Source organism: Dipodomys merriami, unplaced genomic scaffold (genome assembly GCF_024711535.1).
Source record: "Dipodomys merriami isolate MVZ:Mamm:240054 unplaced genomic scaffold, mDipMer1.0.p SCAF_29, whole genome shotgun sequence".
NCBI lineage: Eukaryota > Metazoa > Chordata > Mammalia > Rodentia > Heteromyidae > Dipodomys > Dipodomys merriami.
This window is the reverse complement of record NW_027204381.1, coordinates 15,020,398-15,047,603: the sequence shown is the minus strand read 5'-3', so window position 1 is coordinate 15,047,603 and position 27,206 is coordinate 15,020,398. Positions and strand designations below refer to the sequence as shown.

Sequence of the window (27,206 nt, the reverse complement as noted above, 5' to 3'; positions counted from 1 at the left end):
TCCTGATTTGAATATTTCACCTCTAACACACAGTCTTTCCAGAATGTTTTGATGATCAAATCATAGAACTGCAATGGGGGAAGAAGCACTTGAAGTATCTGATTCTGTCTGAAATCCTTCATTTAATTTATGTGTGGCCTGGGGCTGGGAAAGTGGCTCAGTAGTGGAGTGCTTGCCTTGCATGCATGAGGCCCTGGGTTTGATTCCTCAGCACCACATAAACAGAAAAAGTTGGAAGTGGGGCTGAGGCTCAAGTGGTAGAGTGCTAGCCTTGAGCTGAAGAGCTGAGGGACAGTGCTCAGGCCCAGAGTTCAGGCCCCATGACTGGAAAATAATAAAAAATGATAGTGTGTGTGTGTGTGTGTGTGTGTGTGTGTGTGTGTGTGTGTGTGTGTGTGTGTGTGTGTGTGTGTGTGTGTGTGTGTGTGTGTGTGTGTGTGTGTGTGTGTGTGTGTGTGTGTGTGTGTAGCCTTTGGCTAACCCTTTAGCCAGTTTCACTCAACTCTTGGTAACATTAATGTTTGCCTTAGGAGTTTCATGAGGGTTTGCCAAAGCCAATATATATGTAAACAGGCAGGCAGCTGAGCACTTAATGTCAATTGAAAAGGATTTATTCCCAATATTAGAACTTCTGTTACAACTTAATGAAACTGTTTCTTTGATCTTAATAATTGTGTCCTAACTTCTGCCTTTGAAACCCTGACCTTTGTTCAGATTGACTTTGTTAGTGTATATAGTTAACTGAGTGTGATAGATTATAATAACCACATTTTTTTGGTTGTACTGAGTGTGAAGTCAGGGCCTCATGTTTGCTTAGCTAGTACTCTGCCACTTGAGTCACACATGTTTTTTTGCTAGTTATTTTAGATTTGAGTCTCATGAAGTTTTTTGTGTAAGCTTCAATCCTTTGGATCTCAAACTTCAATCCTTTGTATTTCAACCTCAGCAGCTAGGATTACAGATGCGATCCACTGGCTCCCAACAATGACCACACATCTGTATACCTCTCAGCATACATATTATCCACCATGATATTGACATTTATTTTCCCATTCCTTGTCTTTGTGTTTGATCAGATGATTGAGTTTTTTGACCAACAAAACAGCTTTCTGACTCTAGACTACGTCTAGAGTCTCATTTATTCTCTTCTCTTCACTCTCTGAAAGGAGCATGTCTTAGATATCCCACTGATACATAAATATTCTCAACAGAGTGGAACGTGGTATAAAGCTCCTCAGCCAGATGATGGGTTTGAGTGGAACTGTTTTAGATGCTGTGCCTAAGCCTCTCATGTGCCTGTAATTAGATTCTGACTAGTAACTCCACATGTTCCTCTGTTGGTAATGTGGCTAGCGGCTTCTTTGTATGGAGGTTATACTTAGGAGTCTTGTGTGGGGGCAAACAGCAAAGTAAATGCACTCCTAAATAGATCTATAAACACTGAGGAAATGTAAGCTGTCATCTGGACAATTCAGAAGGGACCTTCTCTTTTCCCACATATGAAGGGAGTAAGCCCTGAAAGTGAGGGGGGTTGGCAGGGGGATTATGTACTTGTGTACGAAACAGATGTGCTAAACTAGTGACTTACATAACAAGAGTTCTGACTTCAGATACCTTCTAGAAATGGAATAAACCAAGTTTTAGAAAAGGGATTTTTTTTAAAAGAAGAAAGACTTAAGCTTTCAAGATTGCTCTTTCATTACTATTTCTTATCTTTTTTTTTTTTTTTTTTGGTCGATTGTAGGGCTTGAACTGTTGACCTGGGCACTGTCCTTGAGCTCTTCAGTTCAAGGCTAGTGCTCTACCACTTGAGCCACAATACTACTTTCGGTTTTCTGGTAGTTAATTGGAGATAAGAGTCTCACAGACTTTCTTGCCTGGCTGGCTTTGAACAGTGATCCTCAGAGTTCAGCCTCCTGAGTAGCTAGGATTACAGACATGAGCCACTGATGACTGGCTCTGCCCTTATCAGTCTTTTTTGTTGTTGTTGTTGGTTATGGGGCTTGAACTCTGGGCCTGGGCACTGTCCCTCAGCTCTTCAGCTCAAGGCTAGTGCTCTACCACTTGAGCCACAGCACCACTTCCTGCTTTTTCTGTGTATATGGTGCTGAGGAATCGAACCCAGGGCCTCATGCATGCGAGTCAAGCACTCTACTACTAAGCCACCTTCCCAGCCCCTTATCAATCATTTTTAATGATATTTTAATGATATTTTAATTTTAACTCAATGGGGACACATAAATCTTCTGGTTCTTGTTTATCTGATATTCATGCTACAGATAAAATATATAAACTCTGGAAGTTCTCTTCAAATAAAAACAGTAAACAGGTAAAGTCAGATGACTATGGCGGGATGTAAAATGAGTATTACGCCATCAATAAAAGAGGCAGCTATTCAAAAGTTGATATAATCTATATGTCTGCTCATTTAACTTTTACTTTTAAATTTTAACAAAATTTGTAAAAATTGAACACTTTCTAGGAATTGGTAACATTCGGAGAAGTCTTTTACCAGTATGATTTATCTATTTTAATTCTGTCAGTGACCCAATGATCCTGCTGTAAGCATAGATTGCTTCAAAAGTGAAGATAAATGTAGTTTGCCCATCAGAACTTGAATTAAATCAGGATAAGGCTTTGACTTCTTCTCTGTCCTCTTCATCTGACTCTGATAACACCTTCCTGTTGGAAGTCATATGAATCAGTTACTATACACACGGAACTCTGTCACAGTGACCGCAATGTAGCATAAAATAATTTGAAAATTTCCCCAATAAAAATTCAGTAGTTTGGATTCTCAATATGTCTTTTGCAACCAAGAATAAACATGAGAAAAGTGGTTATTATACTGTGAAGTGTGATTTAAAGGGTAGGATTAAAGTATCTCATCTCTATTTTATTTAGTTTTCGCAGTGCTGGTGATTGAACAAATGATTCTAAGCCAGCCACAAGCCCAAACTTACATTGTTTTTTGTTTTTTTTTGGAGGGGGAGGCAGAACTAGGGGTTTGAACTCAGAACTCATACTTTGCAAGGCAGCTGCTCTACTACTTGAGTCACAGTTTCCTTTTTGCCTTAGGTTAGGTCTTGCTTTTTGCCTGGGCAGGCCTGAGCTGCAATTCTTCCACTTTCCCATATGGATGAGGAGGACAGGTGCATGCTACTGTGCCCACAACCCCATTGGGCTTCCACTATAGCTGGGATAATAACAGGCAAGTACCACCACATTCAGCCATTGAGTAAGATGGAATCTCAGGAACATTATGCCTGGACTGGCCTCAAACTGTCATCTTCCCTGACCTCTATGCCCCAAGTTACAAGAATTATAGACTTGGCTCACCAGACTCATTCTTTAAGATTGTTACTTTCATAATAATAAAGAGGTTTATTTTTCTTTTAATGGTAATAAGAATTAAATTTCTTTTGTGTTCTAATGGTTATTCTTCAATACAGTGAAAATAATCATTGTTTGAATAAGCCACAAATTTTGAAAATACAAAATGAAGTGTTGTTTTTTTTTCTTTTTAAGTAGGGGCTCTTTAGTGATTCACTGGTAATTGCTGGTTTCCTTGGAACTCTTCTAGAGCATATTCCAAGTCCCATTCTATCATTATTCCAGGGCTAAAATTGTTACTCCTCACGGAAAGGCTAAAGTCTTGTTATATGTGTATAGCTTTGTCAACCTTAGCTGTGCTTCTGGTGGGATCAGAGCTAGTTAACCATAAGACCTGCTGACAGTTAAGAAAGGAAGGGGAGGTGGAGATGGGCAGGGAGGATGGCAGGTGAAAACAAAAACTAGGATGATAAAGAAAAGCCAATGAAGGTCAACAGAGACTCAAAGTTGAAGTGTTCACCAACTTATGCTTGCATATTCCATAGATAACCAAATGGGTTTACAGGGTTAAATATCTCTGAGGAGAATAAAGTTTGTTCAAAGGGAGACAACCCTAACATAGAGGTGTGGGTTTTTAGATTTGAGGTAGGGGTCAAAGTAAGAAGAAAGAAGTGCTTCTTTGGACAGTAACTAAACAGCTGAGACTATTTTTTTGACAGAAGTAAACTTACTTTTCTTGGTGTACTTTGACTTTAGGTTTATAAGGAAGTGAAATCAATTCTTTCTAAAAACAAAATCAGAAAGAAAAAAGGTTTTTTTCACTCAATAAAATCAACTCACTTGAAAAAAAATAGGTAAAATTAGTGTAGAGTTTTTTTTTTTTAATAAAGAGTGGCTTCTTAAGTCTGGAAATCACTCAGTCATAAATGTTGCAGATGAGGGAATTGGAAAGTGTTTCATGAGTGTATATTTGTATACTGCCCCTCTGCAGTGTATAGAAGACTCTGCCAGCAGTTGGGAACCTTTATTTTTTTTTAAATGCCGAGGGCCTTTTGGATATTTATAACATCATTCATGGACTTAGGTTTATTTAATTTCTCTTTGAGAAAAACTCCTAGATTTACTGAATTTATAGTTTCTCCTTTGGTTTGCCTTGGGTGGGCCAGAGCAAACGATTTTGCTAGCCTTATATGGTCCATGGGCTGGATGTTTCTGACTCCTATTGGCATCTATCTGCCTTTAAGAGTCAACCTACAAAGCCTCTGTGTATTTGCAACGGGTCATCATCCCTTCAGATAGAGTTATCCAGTGCCTGGCTATCAATCTCACCGAGATTCTTTCTTCTCTTTGTTTTCTTAAGACTTCCAGAATCTCCTCTCTCCTTTTAGCCTGTGTAAAGAAAAAAAAGTAGATGAGTTTTTTTTTTTTTCACTCCATAATAAAGCTTTGCGCTTGTGGAAAGTAAACTTCTGTTTTCTTCTGATATTTTTCCATGATAGAGTCATTCAAAATAATTTGGTTTTGATCCTAGATGGAGAGATATTTCTGCCTGTAACTAACATTTATTAAGACCTTACCACATGAACTGAGAGTTTTACATATATACCACACTTATATGCCACATACTGAGCTTTATATACATATGTCATTATTTTCTTAAAATGACCCAGAAAGTTGACAATAATTTTTTTCCTCTTTTTTTTCTTCTTCTTTTGGTTGTGGGGCTTGAATTCTGGGCCTGGGCACTGTCCCTGAGCTCTTCAGCTCTAGGTGAGCACTCTACCACTTAAGCCATTGTACCACTTCCAGTTTTCTGGTAGTTAATTGGAGATAAGGGACTTTCCTGCCTGGGCTGGCTTTGAATTGTGATCCTCAGATCTCAGCCTCCTGAGTAGCTAGGATTACAGGCATGAGCCACTGGCACTTGGCGGTATTTCTCCATTTTATATGTGAGGAAACGAATTACTGTAAAGTTAAGTAACTTACCAGGGCTATTAAATATCATCTCTTCTTTCTCCATTTTTGTATCAATACATGTACATCCTCATGTCTTAATAAACTTTCTAAGTGTAAAAACCTATTTTAATGCAGGCATGATGATTTATCCACATATGGACTATAGCATAGGCAAATGAAGGTAAAACAGAAATTATTTAGGTCAAAGTCAGATGAAAGAAAGAAGGGAGAATAAGGTGCAGATTTGATACAAGCAAAAAATTTAAGTCATCTCTCCATCCAAATGTACTGAGTGTTGTTTGTTTTAGGGCTATGGTAAACAAAAATAATGCAAACTGAGTGGATTAGAAGTCTTAAACAGCACCTATTTTGCCTCACAGTTCTGGAGGCTAGAAGCCTAAATTCGAGGAGTTGGCAGAGCCAGAAAGCCTTATAGGGTTTTTTGCCTCTTTCTACCTTCTGGTGGTTTGCTGGTGATCTGTCATTCTTTGGCTTGGGTAACCCCAGTCTCATCTTCCTGTCATGTAGGATTATCCCTTGTATCTCTATTTGCACATGGCCATCTTCTTATGATATTCCAATCATATTAACGAATATTAAAATAGAGGCCAACCATACTCTAGTATGAGCTCATCTTAACTAATGTAGTCTGCAATGATATTGGGTCATATTCTGAAATCTGAGGGTTAGACCAGCATAATATATATATATATATAGGTATATATATATGTATGTATATGTGTGTGTGTATAGATATGTACACACACATTTGGGGAGAAGGGAGAAAGGGAAATATAACAACTCATAATAAGCACCTATAACGTAAAATTGATGGGTTATGGCTGAACAAAATACAATTCTTGCCTCTAAGAGCTGGGTGCTGGTGGCTCATGCCTGTAATCCTGGCTACTCAGGAGGCTGAGATCTGAGCATTGCAGTTCAAAGCCAGCCCAGGCAGGAAAGTCCCCATGAGACTCTTCTCTCTAATTAACTACCAGAAAACCAGAAATGGTGTTGTGACTCAAGTGGTCGAGCGAGTGCCTTGAGCTGAAGAGCTCAGGGACAGCGCCCAGGTCAAGAGTTCAAGCCACACAACCAAAAAAAAAAAAAAAAGAACTGTGCAGAAAAAGACATGTAAAAATAGTTTCAAGTGCTCTGTGATGGGTTAATACATCATGCAACAAAAGAACTGAAGACAAGGACAAGTGTCCTTTCACATTAGGATGCCTTGGGGAAGATGCTCCAGAAGAGGTTAAATCTATGCTTACGACTTGAAGTAGAAATAGTCTAGATGACAGAGATAGGTCAGGAAAGAAAGCTTTTGAGACAGAGGAAACAGGATGTGCAAAACCCTACAAGCTACTGTACTGCTAAATAATTCCTCAGGGTGAATTCCAAGTCGTTATGACCTAGCTGCAAAAGATGTTAAAACCTTCAGAAATGATCTGAGACCCAGGAGAAGAGGAACCCAGGCTGGGTAGCTATAATAGCTGTGGGTCATGTTCATGCTGGATGTAACACTTTTGTATCATTCTGTTCAAGTTATTTGAGATTTTGCTTTTATACACCAAACGTTTCCATTATTCATAGACTCGAGTAGGATTAATCATTCTCACACTGTGATTACATAGCACTTCATACTTTGATTAGAGTATTGATCTTCTCTTCCTGCTTTATTTCTTAGTTGTTACATGGCTCTTTTTTTTCTTAGTGCTTAGAATGCCTAGGATATGACACTCTGAATTTTTGTTGACTTGAATTGATTCCAGCATGAATGGAATCATTGTACTATATAATGTGTAATTATTAGTCAAGCCAAACCCCTTCCTCCCAAATGCTGAAGAAAATTAACTTAAACACTGGGTACATTTAGGTTTTAAGATTCTCTATGAGGAAGACTATATAATTTCTGTGTGACTCTTAGGAAGCTATAGGTAATTATATTGTCATATGCTTCTAATACAAAAAGATAAATATTTAGTTATGATTTAAAAATACTATATTCATGCTATATTCATATTTTCCTCCAGCTTCAGGTCCTTTTTTCTTACAATAGATTCTAGTACAGAGTCAGTTTATAATATAGTGCACTAGAAACAAAGATTTCAAATGTGATTTGATTTCTGTTTCCTGGACATGTTCCTGGGGAATGTATAACAAAAGTACTATAAACAACTGTGTCATTTGAACAAAAACTTTGTGAATTATTTTAAGAAGCCTCTGTCAGGAAAGCTACAATCCCATGGTAAGAGAAAATCCTTAGAATTTGTATTATCAGCAGGGAAGAAGAATTTATTTGTTAATTTCATCAGAGCAAAAGAATTCTCTTTTCTAGCCATGTTGTTTTGGTTGGGTTCATTAAAGAAAGTTTGGAAGACATTTGGGTCATTGAATTAATTTTTAAAATAACAAGAGAATCATTAAATAATACTCTAGGGAGATCATCATTTATTTTGATAAAATCTTAATATTTGATATTTACTTATATTTCTACATTTAATTTACCTCATTTATACTATTTCTGAAAATTATGGAATTAAAATTGATTTCAGGAAATTAGGATATAAAGTACATTTTTCCCCTCTTCCCTCCCTCCCTCCTTTATCTTCCTCCTTACCTTCTTTCATTGAATTGTACTGACCTTTTCCCCTTATTTTCATTCACATGCCTGCTGGGCTGATGAGACCAGATCTCAAGTTGCCTGGCCTTTCTACCACAATTAAGTCCCTGTGAGGCACACTGTGGGGACTTGTGGCAACACAAGCCAAAGCCAGAATCTCAGGCTCTGATCTCATCCCAGGCTCCCAAAGCTGTATGTGGTCTCAAGGCTTGAAGCCCATTTTATCATTTTGCCCACTCCCTTCTACTGGCTCACAAGGTGCAGAGCTATATACCACTTAGCCATGTTCCTAGCCCTCAAGAAACTCCTGAAACCAGTATGGCCTGGTAGTGAACACCTTAACATCATTGTCAGATGTACCTAGGTTCAAACTCTATTATATTTTATTTGTGTGACTTGAAAAAGTCACTTCCATGTTTCTTCAGTTTCCTCATTTGGAAAATGGGGGTAATCAGAGCTTTCAACTGTTGTTCTGAAAATTGTAAGAGAGTGAGAGAAGAGCTTTAAATGTACACTATATATAGTTATTTCTCAAAAATATTATGGCATAATAAGAGGAATAGATGTTCTGAGAAGAAAAAAAGGTGTAGAAAATAGACTAAGATTAAGGAAAGATTTGTTCAAATGGGATTGAAGCTCTAAAAGATTATTTCCATTGAATATAAATGCAAAATATGTTTATGGTAGAAATATTAAAAGCCCATAAAGAAAAATAATATTTATATAAGTCCATTACTAAATCTAAAATCTTAATATAGGCTTTAAAACAAACTTCCAGAAGACTCATTTTAATTTTTTTTTTTTTTTTTTTGTTGGTCGTGGGGCTTGAACTCGGCCTGGGTGCTGTCCCTGCACTCTTCAGCTCAACACGAGCACTCTACCTCTTGAGCCACAGCGCCATTTCTGGTTTTTTAGTGGTTTATTGGAGATCAGAGTCTCACAGGCTTTTCTGCCCGGGCTGGCTTTGAACCGTGATCCTCAGATCTCAGCCTCCTGAGTAGCTAGATTACAGGCGTGAGCAACCAGTGCCCGGCTTTAAATTTTTTTTAAATTTAATTTAATTCACTTATTTTTTTGCCAGTCCTGGGCCTGTGTGCTGTTCCTGAGTGTCTTTTGCTCAAGGCTAGCATTCTACCACTTGAACCACACCTCCACTTCCAGTTTTACTATAATTAATTGGAGATAAGAGTCTCAGGAAGTTACCTGCCTGTGCTGGCTTCAAACTGTGATTCTCAGATCTCAATCTCCTGAGTAAGTTAGGATTACAGGTGTCAGCCACTGGCACCAGGAAAGAAAACCCTAAAATAATAAACAATCTAAAGATTTACAGGTAATACACCAAAGTTGAAAGGTCAGCTTGAAATAATGATAGAGGATGATAAGGCTAATATATTTTTTTTTTTTTTTTGCCAGTCATGGGGCCTGAGCTCTGGGCCTGGGCGCTGTCCCTCAGCTCTTCAGCTCAAGGCTAGCACTCTACCACTTGAGCCACAGTGCCACTTCTGGCTTTTTCTGCTTATGTGGTGCTGAGGAATTGAACCCAGGGCCTCTTGCATGCAAGGCAAGCACTCTACCACTGAGCCACCTTCCCAGCCCAAGGCTAATATTTTTGAGTTTATTAAAATAGATAATACTTAGGCACAATGATTTCTAAAAGATGTAAATAATTAGCGGCTGAATCCTGTAATCCTAGCTACTTGGAAGGCAGATGAGGGGTCATGGTTCAAGGCCAGCCTGGGTATAAAAATCTTCCCAAGAGCCGGGCACAGGTGGCTCAGGCCTGTAATCCTAGCTATTCAGGAGGCTGAGATCTGAGGATCACGGTTCAAAGCCAGCCTGGGTAGGAAAGTTTGTGAGACTCTTATCTCCAATTAACCACCAGAAAACTGGAAGTGGTGCTGTAGCTCAAGCAGTAGTGCACTCACCTTGAGCTGAAGAGCGTAGGGACAGTGTCCAAGCCCAGAGTTCAAGCCCCATGACCAACTCCTCCCACCCCCCAAAAAAATGTTCCCAAGACTCTCCATCTCAACCAATGGTCAGGCAGGCATCTGTCATCTCTAATAACACAGGGAAGTACATACAGGTAGGAAAATCATAGCCCAGACCATAAAACCAGACCTTATCTCAAAAATAACCAAAGCAAAAAAGGGGCTGGAGATGTTGGCTTTTTGCTAGTTAACTGGAGATAAAAGTCTAGTGGATTTGTCTGCCCAGGCTGGCTTTGAACTTCTATCCTCAAATCTTAGCCTCCTGAGATTATATAGGATTATAGATATTAATTTGTTAGAAATCTTCACAAATGAAGAATTAGGATTAACTGTTGTGAAAAGACAAATATACTCTCTGTTCTCATACAAAAATTTATATTCTAAAATGTGTGTTTTGGGGGCTAGGAAGGTGGCTCAGTGGTAGAGCGCTTGCCTTGCATGCATGAGGCCCTGGGTTCGATTCCTCAGCACCACATAAGCAAAAAGAAAAAAGCCAGAAGTGGCGCTGTGGCTCAAGTGGTAGAGCGCTAGCCTTGAGCTGAAGAGCTGAGGGACAGCGCCCAGGCCCAGAGTTCAGGCCCCACGACTAGACTCAAAAAAAAGAAAAAAAAAGAAAAGGTGTGTTTTGGGCCTACAAAGCATGATAAGCTGAACAAGGCCTTTATCACACCTAAATTTACTCACTTGAAAATGAATTACTTGATAGTTCACATGGTACTATATAAAAAATTGTTAAGGGCTAAAGAATTGTTGAGTTATACAGGTACTGGGGTGTGTAGGCATGTCCATGTTCTTGTGCTAGGATGTTGCTCAACTACTTGAGCATAGCCCCCTATTCTTGCTTTGACTAGGTTCTCACATTTATGCCTGGGCTGACTTGGACCATGATTCTGATTCTCCTATTTACATTTCCCATATAGCTGGAATGACAGATATGTATCGCTCTGCCCAGCTTTTATTGGTTGAGATGGGGTCTTGCAAACTCCACGCCCCCAGGCTAGTCTCAAACTGTGTACTTTAGTAGCCAGGATTTCAAGCTTAAGCCACAATGCCCAACCTTTCTATGATTTTATTTAACATAAATTGTTTGTAATAGGATTTTTAAATTACCAATATAAAATATGATTGTATCCCCAAATTTGGAATATTGAGCAAAATCAATGTGGTTTAATAGAGACAGAGAATATTATATCATTTTCTTTGTCTTGAGGGTCCATCTTTTAATTTTTAATTCTGTGCCCACAATTTAGAGTTAACTGTTTGATAAGTCCACTAGGGAATTTTGGTTCTTATTCTACATAGGATCTTAGTAGGTAGAGGAAAGTGAAAAACATGACATGGTAAAAACGAAAATATGAGTCAAAAAAACCCAGCCCTCTCATTTTGATTTCATTTCAGAAGACCGTGGGCTCTTCTTTGCTTGTTGACTTTGACAATAGAATGCTTCAACCATGATCTTACTCTGTGAATTCGATACCATTCTCTACCTATTGAGTGAAATTGGCAATGTATGTCTACAGCTGTCATATAGTGAATTTCCATCTATTATAGTAATAATCTACTATGCCCTTTGAGAGACAGCCTGGATAATCAGTGAAAAGGCTTTCTCCAGCATTAGTCTGACTGCAGCAGGGAGACCTAGCTCCAGCAATCTATGCAAGTGGATGGGGGATGATATATAGGAACACTTTTTCTGCTGACTTGCAGGGAAAAAAAAAGGTACAGATCTAAGTGTGTCTCCAGACCTCCTGGAAATGGCTTGATAGTGGCTCAGTTCCCAGCTCTGACATACATAATTTTCACTTAAAAATAATAGTTTATTAGAATGAAAATAACTTAGCACTAATTATATAAAAGGGAGTTCAAGACAATTTTTAATGTGGATTTCAATACAGTAAGAGTTTATCTGATATGTGGAAGAAAATGTATATGTCTATTAGTTCTGTTGCAAATATTTTAATGGAAAACCAATAATAATTGCTTGGAGAATATAGTTTGTTTCAAAAGAATCACATAAATAGATGAAAATTCATGCAGGGTAAATATGATTTTATTTATTTTAATTTTTAAATTATCTGTAAGTGACTGTATGAAGGCGTTTCAATTATAAGTGATTTAAAAGACCTGCCTTAATAGTGCTTTCAAAGGTACATCTTTTTTTATAAAACCAATGTGAGAGCCAAGCACTGGTGGCTCATGCTTGTAATCCTACCCACACAGAAGGCTGAGATCTGAGGATCACAGTTTGAAGCCAGCCTAGGCTGTGAGACTCTTATATCCAATTAACTACCACAAAACTGGAAGTAGAGCTGCTGCTCAAAGTGGTAGAGCACTAGCCTTGAGCAGAAAATGTCAAGGACAGCCCCCAGTCCCTGAATTCAAGCTTCATAACTGACAAAAAAAGAGAGAGAGAGAGAGAAAGAAAGAAAGAAAGAAAAAGAAAAGAAAAGCAATGTGAGGTTTTAATATTGAAAAAACAAACCCCATAAGCATAGAGTGAACATTATATTTGAAATATGATGAAGCATAATATTCAAGCACTAGCTCTCACTGTGTGAATTGAACTATCTGCAGTTGATGATTTCTCCTGCAATAATTTTCTTCATGATAGTAGATACACAAATATGATGAATGGGTGGATGGGTCTGACTTTATCTTTCAGATATGTTTTTCCTGTCCTATCCATAAAGACTTAAGGAGGAGAGGAGGGGCTCCCCACATGAACGACTTTCAGACTCCCTCGCTGACTTATACATCTCTGACTTTTTGGGCCAGATATTCATATTTCATATTTAAAGGCACCTCAAACTGGTTAGTCTAAGTGAACTTTTAATCTGTCTTCTCAAAACACTCAACACTTGATCTTTATCTAATATTCCTTGCTTCAGAGAATGGCACCACCCACCATTATGCAAGCCAGAAAACCATGATCTCTGTACCTGCTATGCCTCACCATCTGCGGACAGCATATAACCTACATCCTAGCATTTCCTAAACATCTATCTATTTATCTACATTTCTTCACCCCACTCTCACATTTCTCATCAAAGCCACCATCACCACCCTACGGGATGTCTGCAGTGGCCTCTAGTCTGGCTTCCCATTCCTGACTATTCCCAATGTATACCCCATCTCAGATATTCTGCAGCTTGAGATTTTCCTTATAAAAATACCTTTGGTTTAACTCACTCATTTTAAAACTTGGATTCCAAGTGGGCATTTCCAAATATGCCATCTATCTATCTATCTATCTATCTATCTATCTATCTATCTATCTATCTATCTATCTATCTATCTATGTGTCTTGAACTACGTCTCTGACCTCTTCTTCATTCTCTTAGCCAATGAATTATTTATAATTCTTTTCATAAAGAGATAATCAGCTAAAGAGCTTTCTTAAAGGTGGCAAAACTAAAAAGCAAATTAGCATTATGATTTCAAAGAATTAGCTGACTATTCATTTATTCTAATGTTTCCAGACTACTTCAGAACTCTCAGAGGAAGAATAATGGTCCACTACAGAGCTATAAGGTTTCCTTTATGGACATAGTAAGCCATTTAATCTTGACAGACTCAATTGTTTTTGATTTCCTGCCATGGAAATCCATCACAGAAATAGTTGTTGTGATTAATAGTATTCTTTCTATGAACCCAAAGCATTTATAATGTATACCTGGAGAATAATCTAAAATAGAGAACAACATTAAAGTTTAAAAAGTTTTACAGTAATAAAAGTATTTTATTGAGCACTTACTAAATGCCAAGCAATGTCTTCTATGTATTGGTTCACTTCATTCTTAATACAGTAACTATAACGTAGTTATTTCATAGGTAAGGAAATTGAAGCACAGTGAACTAAACAAAAACTTGCTAATAATTGGCAGAGCTGAAAATCAGTATCTGTTGGGGCAAAGAGGGCTATAAAGTCACTTAGAGAAAATAAATTTTGAGATTTTCATTAAGGAGTAAGTGGAAGAATAAACTTTTAAGAGAATATATGGGAGATATTTATACTCACTTTAAGGTGGGAAATTATATCTTGAATTTATTTATCAATATATTTGTTCAAAGCATGTAAGGATCTCAAACAGGTCATTGTAAAAGTTTTATTAGTTTAAAAGATACATTTCAGGGCTGGGAAGGTGGCTCAGTGGTAGAGTGCTTGCCTTGCATGCATGAGGCCCTGGGTTCTATTCCTCAGCACCACATAAGCAGAAAAAGCCAGAAGTGGCACTGTGGCTCAAGTGGTAGAGTGCTAGCCTTGAGCTGAAGAGCTGAGGGACAGCACCCAGGTCCAGAGTTCAGGCCCCACGACCGGACCCAAAAAAAAAAAAAAAAAAAGAAAGAAAGAAAGAAAGAAAAAGAAAAAATTTCCAGGTTGAAACATCTCAGGCTGGGTAGTCAGTGCTAAGTAGATATCTTACATGCATGGAGCTTTGGGTTCAGTCCTTAGCATGTGTGTGTGCATGCACACACGTGCCCCCCCCACTCCTAAAGCACCAGAGAAAAATATCTTTTTTTTGTGTCTAGCCAAAAGGTAAAGCTGTTCCTCCACCACATGTTTCTGTTATGGTTTGCTTCCTTGCCACCGCCCCAAAAGCAATGGAGATAACCAACCACAGCCTGAAACTTACAAAACTATGAGTTAAACTCAACATCTCTCTCCCTCCCCTAGCTTTTTTCTTGGTAATACTAGAGTTTGAACTCAATGCCTTGCATTTGCTAGGCAAGTGCTCTACTGCTTGAACCATGAACCATGCTCACATATCTTTTACTTTTTTCTTCTTTCAGAAAGTACAGTGTCTTACTTTTACCTTGGGCTAGTCTCTAACCAGGATCCTCCCATCCAAACCTCCAGTGCATAGATGGGGTTATAGGCTATCAGCATCATATCCAGATTCTTGGACAGTGCTTGGGCACTGTCCCTGAGCTTCTTTTGCTCAAGGCTACCATTCTATCACTGGAGCCACAACACCACATCTGTCTTTTTCTGTTTATGTGGTACTAAGGAATTGAATCCAGGGCTTCATGCATGCTAGGCAGGCACTCTACCACTAAGCCACATTCCCAACCCCTCCTGTTTAAAAATATTCCCCTCCCCCCTTTTTTAATTTTTTTGCTGTACTCTGGTGGTCCATGCCTATAATCCTAGCTACTTAAGAGGCTGAGATCTGATGGTCGAGGTTTGAAGCTAGCTGAGGTAGGAAAGTCCATGAGGTTCTTCTTATCTTTAACAAACTACTCAGAAAAAAAACCCAGAAATGGTGCTGTGGCTCTAGTGGTAGAATGTTAGCCTTGAACACAAAGAGCATCAGGGATAGCGCCCAAGCCCTGAGGTTTTTAAATTTGTTTTTTAAATTTCCTGAGCTTTTTGCCCAAGGCCAGCACTCTACCACTTTGAGCCACAGGATTACAGGTGTAAGCCACCAATGTCCAGCTAAGAAAAAACATCTTAAAAAAAAACCTTAGTAGTTTTGTTACAGTAATGAAAATTGACTAACAGTATTATATCAGTAGAATAGTAGTGTACAGTACTAAGTTTTCTTACATTTCCAGAAGGCATGGTTTAGTTAACAATGTCCTTCTTTTCTGCTGGTTCACTGTTTTGTAATGCCTCTTATCTTCTGGTCTTGGCAAACAGACATCTGCATTGCAGGATCCCTTGGCTTAATGTACAGCTTGGCAGATATTGTGCGTATTTAGGTATAGCAAAAATGTATTTAACCAATTCTTCACTTCAGAAGCACATATAGGAGAGAGTAAACATTGTGCCTTGGCCTAAGTGTCACAGCATGAGCAAGGGAGACTGGTAAGAGAGTTAGTGAAGTTATGGTCAAGTTGAAGAAGAAATTCAACATGCTGAGGAGTTGGTCATTAATCTGTAGGAAATGGGGAGCCATGGAAAGAACAAGAACCAAGATAGAGGAGTAGCGATTTTCTATTGGGAAGATAAGAAGTGCTTCGTGAAGGCTTTGCATATTCTTTGACAAACTCTATATCCTTTGAAACTTGGCCCTCTGAGGACGAACTTTACAACTTTATCTGGGGGGGGGGCGGGGAGAGATGGACTTGAACAGGCTCTCTTCTCTCCTGAGATCAGGGGTCACTTCTGATCTTTGTAACCCAGCATCTAGTATAGTACTTGCACACTGAAGGCTTTCAATAATTTTTGAACTTATTGAATAGTTAATAAATGGATGGACCCAAGGTAAAGAAACTAGTTCTAAGATGATGATGGTGGTGGTAGTTGTAGTCATGATTTAGAAGTACTAGGGCTCAATCTCCAGACCTCAAGCATGCTAGGCAAGCATTCTACCATTTTAAATATAGCCCCACCCCTTTTTATTTTAATTTGTTTTTAGATAATGTCTCATGCTCTTTCCCGGGACTAGCCTCCAACTGAGATTTTTCTACCTTCACCGTCTTCCTGACTGACATTAGAGGCATGTACCAGCTTAGTTTTAAGATGATTAATATTATAGTCTGTTAGTATTATATTTATATTAGTATTATATTTATGTGCAACTTGTATTATTCTTATTGTTTGACAAAAGCTAACAAAACTGATTAATACTTTAACTTTTTGTTTTTAATCCTTTTCTAAAATGAAATACAATAAAAATTAAATCCCCAGGGGCTGAGAAGGTGGCTCAGTGGTAGAACCCTTGCCTTGCATGCATGAGGCCCTGGGTTCGATTCCTCAGCACCACATAAGCAGAAAAAAAAAGCTGGAAGTGGTGCTATGGCTCAAGTGGTAGCGTGCTAGCCTTGAGCTGAAGAGCTGAAGGACAGCACCCAGGCCCAGAGTGCAGGCCCCACAACAGGACCCCCAAAAATTAAATCCCAAAAGTGCCAAGGAAGTTGACTTCTAATAATGCTTTACTTACTGAAAATTATACCTTTATTTATCCCTATGAGGTTCTGGTATAAATATGCAGAGTACAAACTATCCTAAAAAGAAAAGAAAATACAGTTGGGTGCTGATGGCTCCCATCTGTAATCCTAGCTCCTCAGAAGGCTGAGCTCTTAGGATTGCGGTTCAAAGGTAGCCCAGGCAGGAAAGTCCACGAGACTCTTTTCTCCAATTAACCACCAGAAAACCAGAAGTGGTGCCTGTGGCTCAAGTGGTAGAGCAGTGCCTTGAGCTGTAGAGCTCAGGGACAGTTCCCAGGCCCAGAGTTCAAGCCCCACAACCGACCCCCCCCCCAAAAAAAAGGAAAAGAAAATACTAATTATTATTAATTACCTATTTCTTGAGGCAGGGGGATCACCAGTATTCCACAGAGTGAATTGTTGTGATCAATAAACCTAAGTGTCCTGTTCTGTAATTTATGTAGAATTTCTGATACATCCTTCCGAGTTAGCCAACATTTTCAGTGATTAAAGACACTGGGCCAAACCAAAAGCTTCTGTCTTGGCTTTACAATACAGGAACAATTACAGGAAAAATTTTTATCCATGAACCAAGCAAAATGTTGCTATAAATCACCGTATTAATTGCTGAGTTAAAGTCTATGCCTGTATCATGAAAAGCAAACAAGGCACGTTGCCAAAAAGAGACCTATGCTCGGTTGGTTTGACTACACCAAGCTGTTTAGTTGAATAGGTCTAAATGACAGGCTCAATTTTCTGACATTTACTTTTGACCTATTAAGATGATTCTGTCACATTTTTTCCTAGTCTTAAAACTTTTTTGTTATTATCATATTCTGCATGGTTTGAAACCATAATGGAAAATCCGAATCTATCTTTTTGTTTCTCTCTATTTTCTTTTTCTTTTTCTTTTTTTTTTTTTGTCGGTCGTGAGGCTTGAACTCTGGGCCTGGGCGCTGTCCCTCAGCTCTTCAGCTCAAGGCCAGCGCTCTACCACTTGAGCTACAGCACCACTTCCGGTTTTCTGGTGGTTTATTGGGGATAGGAGTCTCACAGTCTCTCCTGCCCGGGCTGGCTTTGAACCTCGATCCTCAGATCTCAGCCTCCTGAGTAGCTAGGATTACAGGAGTGAGCCACCAGTGCCCGGCTTGTTTCTCTATTTTCTATCTTTCTCTGTTTCCCTGATTCTGTTGTTCCTATGCATCTGTACACTTTGGAAGAGACCAAGAATAACTGAAGTATAGGATTTTTAATTCTACAAAAATTTTAAATTTTCATTTAAAATTCTGATAACATTTTTTCTAAGTTGATATATCAGAAATTTTATTTCCATGTGTCAAAAAATAATGTCCCCAGCACCAATAAATAAAATTCAAATTATTTAGAAATTCAATGAAAATGGAAAGACCTGACATATGGGCCTACCTTTTTGAGGTACTTTTCTTTTTCCTCAGATTCCTGTTGCTTTAGGGCTTTAGCAAATATATCTTCGTTTTCTAGAGGAAATAAAGTAAAATTCCATTGGAAACACTCTCATCATGATTTTTAATAACATCGGTATGAAATTAGATAATTTTAAAGAATAGGAAGGTATACAGGAATACATGCTGTGTCTTGAACCTTTATAACCAGATTTATAAACAATTGAATTAACTAGCTGTTACTGCAGGGAATGCTCATGTCTTTAGATGATGAGTAAGTCTGAATGGAGACAAGGTCTCTTAAAAGAGACAAGGTCTCTTAAAAGACATGGTGTGTAGAATCAGAGTTCCAGTGTCTACATTTCTGTCAACTCTTATAGATTCGGGCATTATCCTCCAGTACATAGTGTGGTCCCCAGGGCAAGGCCTAGGTACACAACCCATGTGGTACACCAAAATGTGTTGTACCCCATACTCGACCCATTTTTCTGAAGAACTGAATGTTGAAAAGCATTAAATTTGGTACTTACTGATATGCTCGAGGAGATCAGACTGGCCAGGTTTCTTCCCTGGAAAATACAAATCGGAAGCAAAGAAATGATTGGAAAAGACCAAAATATTAAAGCTGACTGAATGTTTTGTACCCATAAAACATTCTAGGGGTCCCTGCGGGCTTACTGGCCAGTGAACTTGGTTCCTAAAGTTGACTTGCCTTCAACTTCTCTAGGGCTTTCAAATTTGAACTCAATTATGCAAGTAGTAAAATATCCTTAATCATCTTTTAGCCAACATCTGTATGGATCATTTCATACTGCTTGCCAGACCGATGGCATCGTTTAAGAAACTCTTAGCATGTCGTTTTTAGATGAGAAGAAGTATCACTCCTGATCCTTTTTTGGGTGGAAAGATCGCTGGGAAGTTTTAGTAACTATATAGTTGTTTAGATGAGCTTGTATCTCCTACACGTGTGAGGTGAAGTTTGTTATTTGGGCAGTTTCTGCTGGAAATGTATCTGTCGGGTCTCCTTGGGGTGGATTAGCGTGCAGAAGGAATTACTGCCAGCACCGAGTCAGCTTAGAAGGGTACTCACCGGACGGAGGGGACTTACAGGGCTTTGCCACGGCCAGGCGCTGACTGCTGCCTCTGCTCAGCACTAGCTGCGACTCGGTGGGGGGGTACATGGAAGCCCCGAGCCAGAACTGCTTAGCCAAGCTGACCTCCTGCTCCGAGCAGCCGGCAAACACCAGTAACCCAGGGGGGCAGATTTCCTGGGCCCCCTCCTTCGGGCTGCTGGGACTGCCTCGGGGCTTCGTTTCCATGGCAACTCAGGACGCTTCTCCCAGCCCAGCCCCCCGCCCCTTCCGGCCCCGCCCCCTCGCCTGGTTGGTAACAGCCACTGCTGGAAGCCCTTGGTTTTGTGAGTAGGTCTTGGGGGGGGGGGGTCCCTTCCGGCCAACTCGTGGCCCATCCGAAGCCCACTTCCGCGGTGATCTCAGTCAAAGCATCGTCTTGGCGTCGTGTCCCGTCCTGTCGGGGAGTCAGTGAGGGAGCACTTTAGCCTCTTGTACCCTAAATCGGCCCTCCTTCCTCAGCCCAGGCCGCAGCCCCGACCCCGGTTCAGACGAGGGTACCGGTGCTCAGCCCACCCCGTGCCGCTCCAGTCCGGTGGGGCCGTTAAAGCCTAGCGCGCAGAAGCTAGTTCCCAGCTAGCCACAGCCGGTAACGGGTTTTAGCTTTTCTCATCTTTTGTGACCTTTTTTTTTTTTTTTTTTTTTTTACCCAACTGGACTTGAAATGTTCACATTTCATCATCGGGCCCATCAGAAAGTTGCCTAGCGTTACAGCCGTCCTAAGTGGTGACTGTCCAGTTGAGTGGACCGGGTTGCCCCTGCACAACACGTTGTGCAAAGTGTTAGCCTGTCCGCAATGACGTGTTCACCCGGGGGTGTGGGTAGCTCTCCCCAGACTTCCTTGATCCAGGAACCAATTGAACCCTTTCGGTGACTGCGATAAAATTGTGTCAGGAGCTGGGATGGACCTCGCGAGGCCAGCTTGGGAAAGAAGTACGACACGTGGCACATCTCCGTAACCGACGTTCCGTGGCACTTTATTCGAAATGTCACACTATGGCATCGCAGAAAGTCCAGAGACTGATCATTGAAAATGTAAGACATTTAACAGCCAAGAGCCTGTAGGCGTATTGAAAAAGATGCAGACACACACACACATACATACATACATAGGTATACACACATATTTACACACACACACACACATCAGCCCAGTGCTCTTCTCTACGCTGAGCAGTCTTCTTCTCCCAAACCCGTGGTTGGCGCAGGCAGCTCGGCTGGACGAATCCCAGTCTTTTTACCTGGCCGTGTGGTTAGTGATTGGTACGGTCAGCAATCAGCTAACTACACTGCCTAGTAACTAGACTCACAGAAAATAAAAATACAAAGCCCCTCCCCGAACCAAAACCTTGCAGTGGGGTGACTCCAATTCGCTGTGCCTGGCCGGGGCACTGGTTCATTCGTGCTTCACTTTAGTTGTAGGCCTGGTGAGGGAATAGATCCTTCTAGAGAACGCAAAGTGAAGGCGCCGGACATCATAGCCCAGGGCGGTAACTGTTGCACGCGGGGCTTCTCCGCCCGTCTCTTTGGCTCTGCCACCAGGGGGGTGAGTGGGGGGGGGTGCTGCTCGCCGGGGTGTTGGGGACTTCGAGAGGCCGCTGACGATCCCGCCTTTCCGCGGGGTCTGCAGCACGGCGCTGGGACCGCGTGCGGGAGGATCGACGCCTCGGCGGGCGGGCGGGCGGGCGGGGCTGCGGGTGATGCTGTGCCTTGTTTTGATGGCAGTGGAGTTAGTGATTGTAAAGCACCGAGGTACAATCAGCTAATTACACTGCCTACAAACCGAGCACCGGGCGCCCGCCGCTGCAGCTCTCCGACGGTCCGCGGGGCCGGCGTGCTGTCCCCGAGCTCCGCCGGGTCGCACCGCCCCATGTGTCTGCACCGGGGTCCCCGAGGATGCCTCGGGCTCCAGGGCATCCTCGCCGGGCCCTCACGGCCGGAGGGTGGCGCTGCCTGAGGCTCCCACGTCCGTCCGTCCATCCATCCACCCATTCCCCCCAGGGCCGCGCCCCCGACCCGGTGACTCCCCTCTGCCCCCCCCCCAGAGTGCTGGGCTCCCCCGTTCCCGGGGTCTCCTGCACCTCCCGGCTCTCTCCCGGCCCCACTCCCACTTTCTTACACCCGGCCCGGCCGGCCGGCCTCCGAAAACTCTGCAGCTTCCAGCCCCAACCCCAGAGCCGGCTCTCCGCCCGTGCGCCCAGCCGCTCCGACCGGCCAGTGACGCGGGCTGCGGCCAACCGCCCTCGGAACCCCGAGGGCCTCGGGGGCGGGGCCGGCGCGAGGGGGGCGGGGCGGGCTGGGGGAGGGGAGGCCACCGGAGGGGCCGGGGGCGGGGCCCGGAGGGGGCCTCCTGGGGAGAGGCCCCAGGTGGAGGCACAGATTCTTGAGAAAGGTCCCGCAGACACCCCCCCATCACCCCGCCCCCACCCCCAGATTTCATGGCGCTTCTGCTCAGAAAACAGTTTCCCAGTTGCCTCCCGGGGTAGGCTTGAGCTTTCCAAAAAGGGGTATGCCTGGGGGAAGCCTCTGGCCTGCAGCCTAGAGAATCCCACCAGCCAGAGCTGTGTCTTCCGCTGGGATTTGAACCTGTTCTCTGACTGGGCCATGCCAACAGGTGAGGGCTAGTTCTTCTTGGCAAATGGGGAGGCAGTCCGACTGTTGGATCAAATTTTACTCTTTCTGAGAGCAGAGCCATGGCTTTAGACTCTCAAGATCTGCCTTAGGCAAAAACGATTCCTACTTTGAACACATATTTGTTTAAATGCCAACTGTATGTTTGACACAAGGACATTCATCCTACCTGCTTGAGTTCAGCCTGGGACAGTGTAGGTGGGGATGCATTATTCACTAATCTATACAGTATATAGTTACCAAACTGAACGGACCTTAGTGAAAATGGAAGGGGAGGGTGTCGGTGGGAACTGTAATAGGTGAGATTTTAGTAGAGCCTTTGTGTGTGTGTGTGTGTGTGTGTGTGTGTGTGTGTGTGTGTGTGCTGGTACTGGGGCTTCATAGGAGCCTGGGTGCTGTCCCTGACCTCTTTTGCTCCAGGCTAGCACTCTGCCACTTGAACCATAGCTTCAGGCTGTGGTTCCTGCCAGGGCTGCTTTTGAACTGCGATCATCAGCTCTCAGCCTACCAAGTAGCTAGAATTATAGGCATGAGCCACAGGCCTGGGCTTGAAGAGAGTCCTAAACCAAGAGTAGATTTGGTGAGGACTTGAGAAACAGTGTCTTCCAAGAGTTACATTTTCCTGTCCTTAAAATTTTACACCTGAAGATGTAGATGTGTTTGTATTTGGAGTAGGTTGGGCAAGGAGACAGTGACAGGATTTCTGGATGATTGTTACTAATATTTCTTTCTACTTTTCCTTTAATGAATGAGTCAGGAGTGAATAATTAATATTCTCTGATTCCACACTGTGGAACTCAGTTGGAAGTAGCTCCAGTAGAATGGTCTTGCTTCACCCAGTAAAATTCATTGTTGACACTAAAAGCTTAGCTATAAATTGCTTTTTACAAAGGATGCCCGCCTATCTATAAATTAATTCTCTAAATCCAACAACTCTCCTGGATGTAACTACTAACGTGCATGTAGGAACTGATGATCCCGATTGTTCATCACAAATTCCAAACTCAAACTCTAAAGATACAGGGAGAAGTTCCCAAGAATGAGTTTTGGGAAAGCTATAGTATTATCTTTGAATATGAAAGACAGTATGTTTCTTTTTTTGGCCAAAGACATAGTTCTGTCTTCACCAGACAGAACTGAAGTAACTGAAGTACTGATTGTAAAATTAGCTCATAAGAGACATCATTCACAAATAACGGTTTTCTACTAATTCATCCTCTCTTTGGGAGAAGCACAAAGTTATAGCAATACATCCTATAAATTGCTCATATGCATTTAAGTGTATGTATATGAATAAAACAAAAGGACAAATAACCCACATTCCCTTAACAACATGCAAGCCTATACATTTTGTGAAGTTATACTTCTAGAAACAATTCAGTTCTTTCTGTTAGTCATTTTCACCCAATCTAATATTTAATCCTCCTCCTTCTTTGCTGTTTCTTTAAAGCTATTTTAGTTGCATCTTAAATAATCTTACCTGAACTGGATTGCTGCCATCCAAGGTGGTGATTACATTAGATGCCTTGAAAACTCAATTTTTCAAACTTTCTTCAGAGGTAATTAAAAAAAACCTATATGAAAATAATCGAAAGTAACTTTTAAATGCAGCTTATTTAGTATGTAGTACAACTAAAAAAGTAAAATAACAATAAAAATGTGTGTGGCCTACTTTAGTTTTGGGGGGGAAAGCATTCTGTTTTTAGGGTTGCTGTTGATTCCTCCTGCAGTTACTAGAGAAACTCAAAAGGATCTCCTTGCCTCTGTGGGTCATGTCTAGGCATGCCTGGAGACCAGGGAGACCCGTGATTTAATCTAAGTAAGAATGCTTGTGGTGTTTAAAATGTCCAACAGAGGCTTGCATTTATTTCAGACAGCACCAGGAAGGCACCTTTCAGGAGAATTGTTTACTGTTGTATTTCTGGGCGGTTGGTGATCAGGGAGATGGGGAAGCTCTAAGGGGGTGGCAGGTTAGTGATTAGTAGGAAACCCAGAAGAGTATCTAAAACAAATACTTTCTACTCTAGCTTTAGCAAATTTGTATTGGCTTAATTTCCCACTCCTAAAGAACAGGATGATGGGAATTGGGAATTACAAAAGGTGGAGACAACACCCTCTGCCCGCTAACACACGCACAAACACAATCATCTGATCATTCACCATCTTCTGTTAGGGAAGGAAAAAGTGAATAATATGATTGATTAGAAATGACTAGATTCTAGCAGAGTTTTTTAAAAAAATTATTAGTGTTGTTACTATTTTGTTGTAGTTTGTTAGTTTTTGGGTGCCAGAACTGGGGCTTTAATTCAGGGCCTTGCATTCTCATTTGGCTTTTTCAATCATAGCTGGCCCTCTACTACTTAAGCCACACCTCCACTTCTGGCAGCTTCTTTTTAAACTTGAGTTTTAAGTGAATAATTTATTTTAGGAAATCTAAAGCCATGTGTTAGGTTTTATATAGATAATCAAATGTCAGATTACATTATTAATTTCATGATAGTATACTTAGGAACTAGTTTATATGTTGAAGCAAGACTATATTGAAGCCAATTTTGTGCCTTTGAAGAACTAGAAATCAATGAGGCTGTTGAATTAGGAGAGGAGATATTCTTTTGAGCTAAAATGAACTGCCAGCAGTTTTTCCAGTCTCATAGTTCTGGCTCCATCTCATTGTACTCTCATTAGGAAGAGTGCACTGGTTCTTAATTAGCTTCTTGCTTTTATTTATTGATTAATCAATACTGTTGCTTTTAGTAAAAAAATGTTAATTTATCTTTTAGCTACATCAGAAACAATCTAACATATCAGGCTTCACAAATTCAAGTGGCTGTAATTCTTGTTAGGGCTTCTGAACTAGAAGCAAATGGTTGCTTATTTTCCATCTTTAGAGAGCAGTCTCAAAGTGTGGAGGGATAAATGATTTGTATGCCTAGATAATTAGTTATGATATTTAAGTCACTTTAATCCTATTAACACCCTATAAGACAGTAATATATGAGTTGTTCATTTATTTATATTATTAATGCGTCAGTGAAACACTGTATTACATCACATATAAATATTTTGAGTATAAAGATTGTTAGGTTAGTAAGGGCTTCAGGAATCCTGACTACTAGTGGAAGCTTTACTATTACCAGCATTTAGCACAAAGGATAAGGAAAATTGCCCAAGATTGGGACAAAGAGAAGGCTGCATGAAAAAGGTGGGATTGAAGAGTCTAGAAGAAAAAGTGTGACAAAGATGAAGAATTGATATTCTTCATAGCAGAGCAATTTATGAAAAAAAAACAGAAAATTCATGTTGTTAGTAAGGTACATAGCCAAGTAGATGCGATGAGCATGTCTCCGTTGGAGACATGAGGTTAGAGAGGCCGGCAACTAGGGGATAGAACTTGGAGAACCCTCAGTGTTCATCCAGGGAGTTTTAATCTCATTTTTCTGATGTGTGCAATGTGTTGGTGGTTTTATGGAGGATAAAGCAACATAGATTAGAAGCAGAGGAAGAGGAGACTGAAAATCAGTTTAGGAAAGTATTTTTAATAAATCTAGGTATGAAGTGATGTGATGAAAGAAATATGAGATGAAAAAGAGAGACTCTGTGAAGGAAATTGTACCAGAGCTGGTGAAGGGTTACAGTGAAGAGACTAACTTCTATTTTGCAATGACAAGTAAAGGGATCAAGGGGTATAAATGTAGCCAGAGGATAATTATGATGCGTTTAAGTCTAGACGTGTCTAGTTCTTGGTTATAGAAGAGGATGGTGGTGGTGGAGGAGTTAGATATATGAAGCTGGAGCTCTGGAAAGAAGCCAGAACTGGAGAGAGAGACTTAGCCGTGATCTTAAAGTGATAGTTGAAGTCATGGGGACGAATGGGTTTTCTTCACAGGAGGTACAGTGACTTATTCTTCATCAACCTGTGCCATTTTGCCCTTCCTGTCACTCCTACCTCCTGGGTAAAATGTTCCTTAGTGTCTTAATCCTTCCTCCGTCCTAACTTCTTTTATATTTAATATATTTACTCTACAGTTAACATCTTTCATTAGTAAAAAATACTATTCTGCTATACTTTCATTGTACTTTGAATTCATCATTTAGTTATAATAGTATAGAGTACTGATATATCTATCAATATACATTTATTTTATTAGTGTAGTGTGCTATATATATAAACATATTACTAACTTGAAATTTGAAAATTTGTTTTGACAATTAATGTAACTTTCTTTAAATTTGGTTTGAACTTAATGGGGCTGAGTTTATGTACAAGTCATAGAATCAATTCATTGTTTTAAAAATGGCTACTTGCTCACTGCTACCAAAAAATATACTCTCCTTTACAGACAAGGATTTTAGCTAAAGAAGAAATCAAATAGAGTAATTATTACATTGGAAGTCTAGCAACTTTAATGTTCAATTTAGATATCTTCAAATTAATTTGATAAAGTCAGCGTACGAAAGGTATTTCTGTATACTTATCCGCATAGTAAAGATATCCACAATAGTAAAGATATGGAATTAGCTAGGTGCTCATGAGTAGATGAAAGATGAAATAGATGAGTAGATGAAATAAATATGGTATATCTACACAATGGAGATTGATTAAGCCATAAAGAAATCATATCACCTCAGGCATGGTGACTCACACTCTCACCTATAATCCCAGCTACTTGGGAGGTAGTGATGAGGAGGATGGCAGTTTGAGGACAGGTAGGGCAAAAAGTGAGACCCCTATCAGGTGAGTATAGTGGTACACATGCCTTAAAGGAATAAATGTCTAATTGTGGGGATTTTAGACATTATACAAAGACCGTGGGAGAGATGCTCTTTGTCTTTCAAATTTAAGCATTTTCTCTTCTAAGTTAAATACAAGGTTGGTATATGCTGGCCCAGGTTGAATCTTAAAATGCCCTTTCAATGAAAATAACTGCCTGGATGTTTAGTGGCCAATGAAAATTTAGTATTTAACTCTCTCAGCGAATGATTGGTCTTTTTATACTGGCTTTCCACTGAGCTCTTTAATCATTTCAATGCTAAAGTTATTCTTGCCAATGCATCTAGCTTTTCTCCATGGAGATGAAGTCTTGGGGACTTTTCTCCTTTCTATCTCAGCCTCCAACCTAGTATAAGATGGCAAGTGCACCCCACTGTGCCCAGCTATGAGCCGAGAAGGGGATCTCATAAACTTTTCTGCATGTATTGATCTTGAATGTTGACCTTCTTGATTTCAGCCTTCCAAGTAGCCACTAACACCTGG

General features: G+C 40.6%; 2 protein-coding genes across 9 annotated transcripts in view; one reads left to right on the top strand and one right to left on the bottom strand.

The window, feature by feature from the left end:
* Nucleotides 1-2,216: 2,216 nt before the first annotated feature.
* Nucleotides 2,217-19,553, bottom strand: Hoatz (HOATZ cilia and flagella associated protein). 3 transcript variants are annotated; one of them, XM_070038407.1, is made up of 6 exons: nt 19,300-19,550; nt 18,722-18,760; nt 18,196-18,266; nt 4,663-4,722; nt 4,065-4,117; nt 2,219-2,682 (listed from the first exon to the last, which is right to left on the bottom strand). In XM_070038407.1, the coding sequence occupies exons 1-6, from the start codon at nt 19,508-19,510 to the stop codon at nt 2,625-2,627; spliced, it is 492 nt and encodes a 163-aa protein (XP_069894508.1). In that variant the 5' UTR covers nt 19,511-19,550; the 3' UTR covers nt 2,219-2,624. The 3 variants fall into 3 exon arrangements, with proteins under 3 accessions (XP_069894509.1, XP_069894508.1, XP_069894507.1); XM_070038406.1 differs by having other exon boundaries at nt 19,282-19,549; XM_070038408.1 differs by lacking the exon at nt 4,065-4,117 and having other exon boundaries at nt 2,217-2,682; nt 19,282-19,553.
* Nucleotides 19,554-19,563: 10 nt separating this feature from the next.
* Btg4 (BTG anti-proliferation factor 4) overlaps nt 19,564-27,206 on the top strand; it is a 31,232-nt gene continuing 23,589 nt past the window's right edge. For 3 of the 6 annotated variants that reach the window (XR_011375797.1, XR_011375796.1, XM_070038402.1), the window contains exons 1-2: nt 19,564-19,608; nt 20,216-20,356. The gene's annotated coding sequence lies outside the window, so the exon portion shown is untranslated. Of the gene's footprint in view, nt 19,609-19,891; nt 19,911-20,215; nt 20,357-20,804; nt 20,868-21,746; nt 21,936-27,206 lie in introns of those variants that run through there. The other 3 variants (XM_070038403.1, XM_070038405.1, XM_070038404.1) reach the window with 3 other exon arrangements.

Excerpts from the sequence above, each read along its gene's own strand:
- Hoatz (XM_070038406.1), bottom strand. The coding sequence starts at position 19,510 with ATGGAAACGAAGCCCCGAGGCAGTCCCAGCAGCCCGAAGGAGGGGGCC. Across the intron at positions 4,723-18,195 it reads AAGAAAAGTACCTCAAAAAG|GCTAAAAGGAGAGAGGAGAT; the intron begins GTAGGCCCATAT and ends TTCTTTACACAG. Across the intron at positions 4,118-4,662 it reads AAAGAGAAGAAAGAATCTCG|AAAGAATTGATTTCACTTCC; the intron begins GTGAGATTGATA and ends TTTTGTTTTTAG.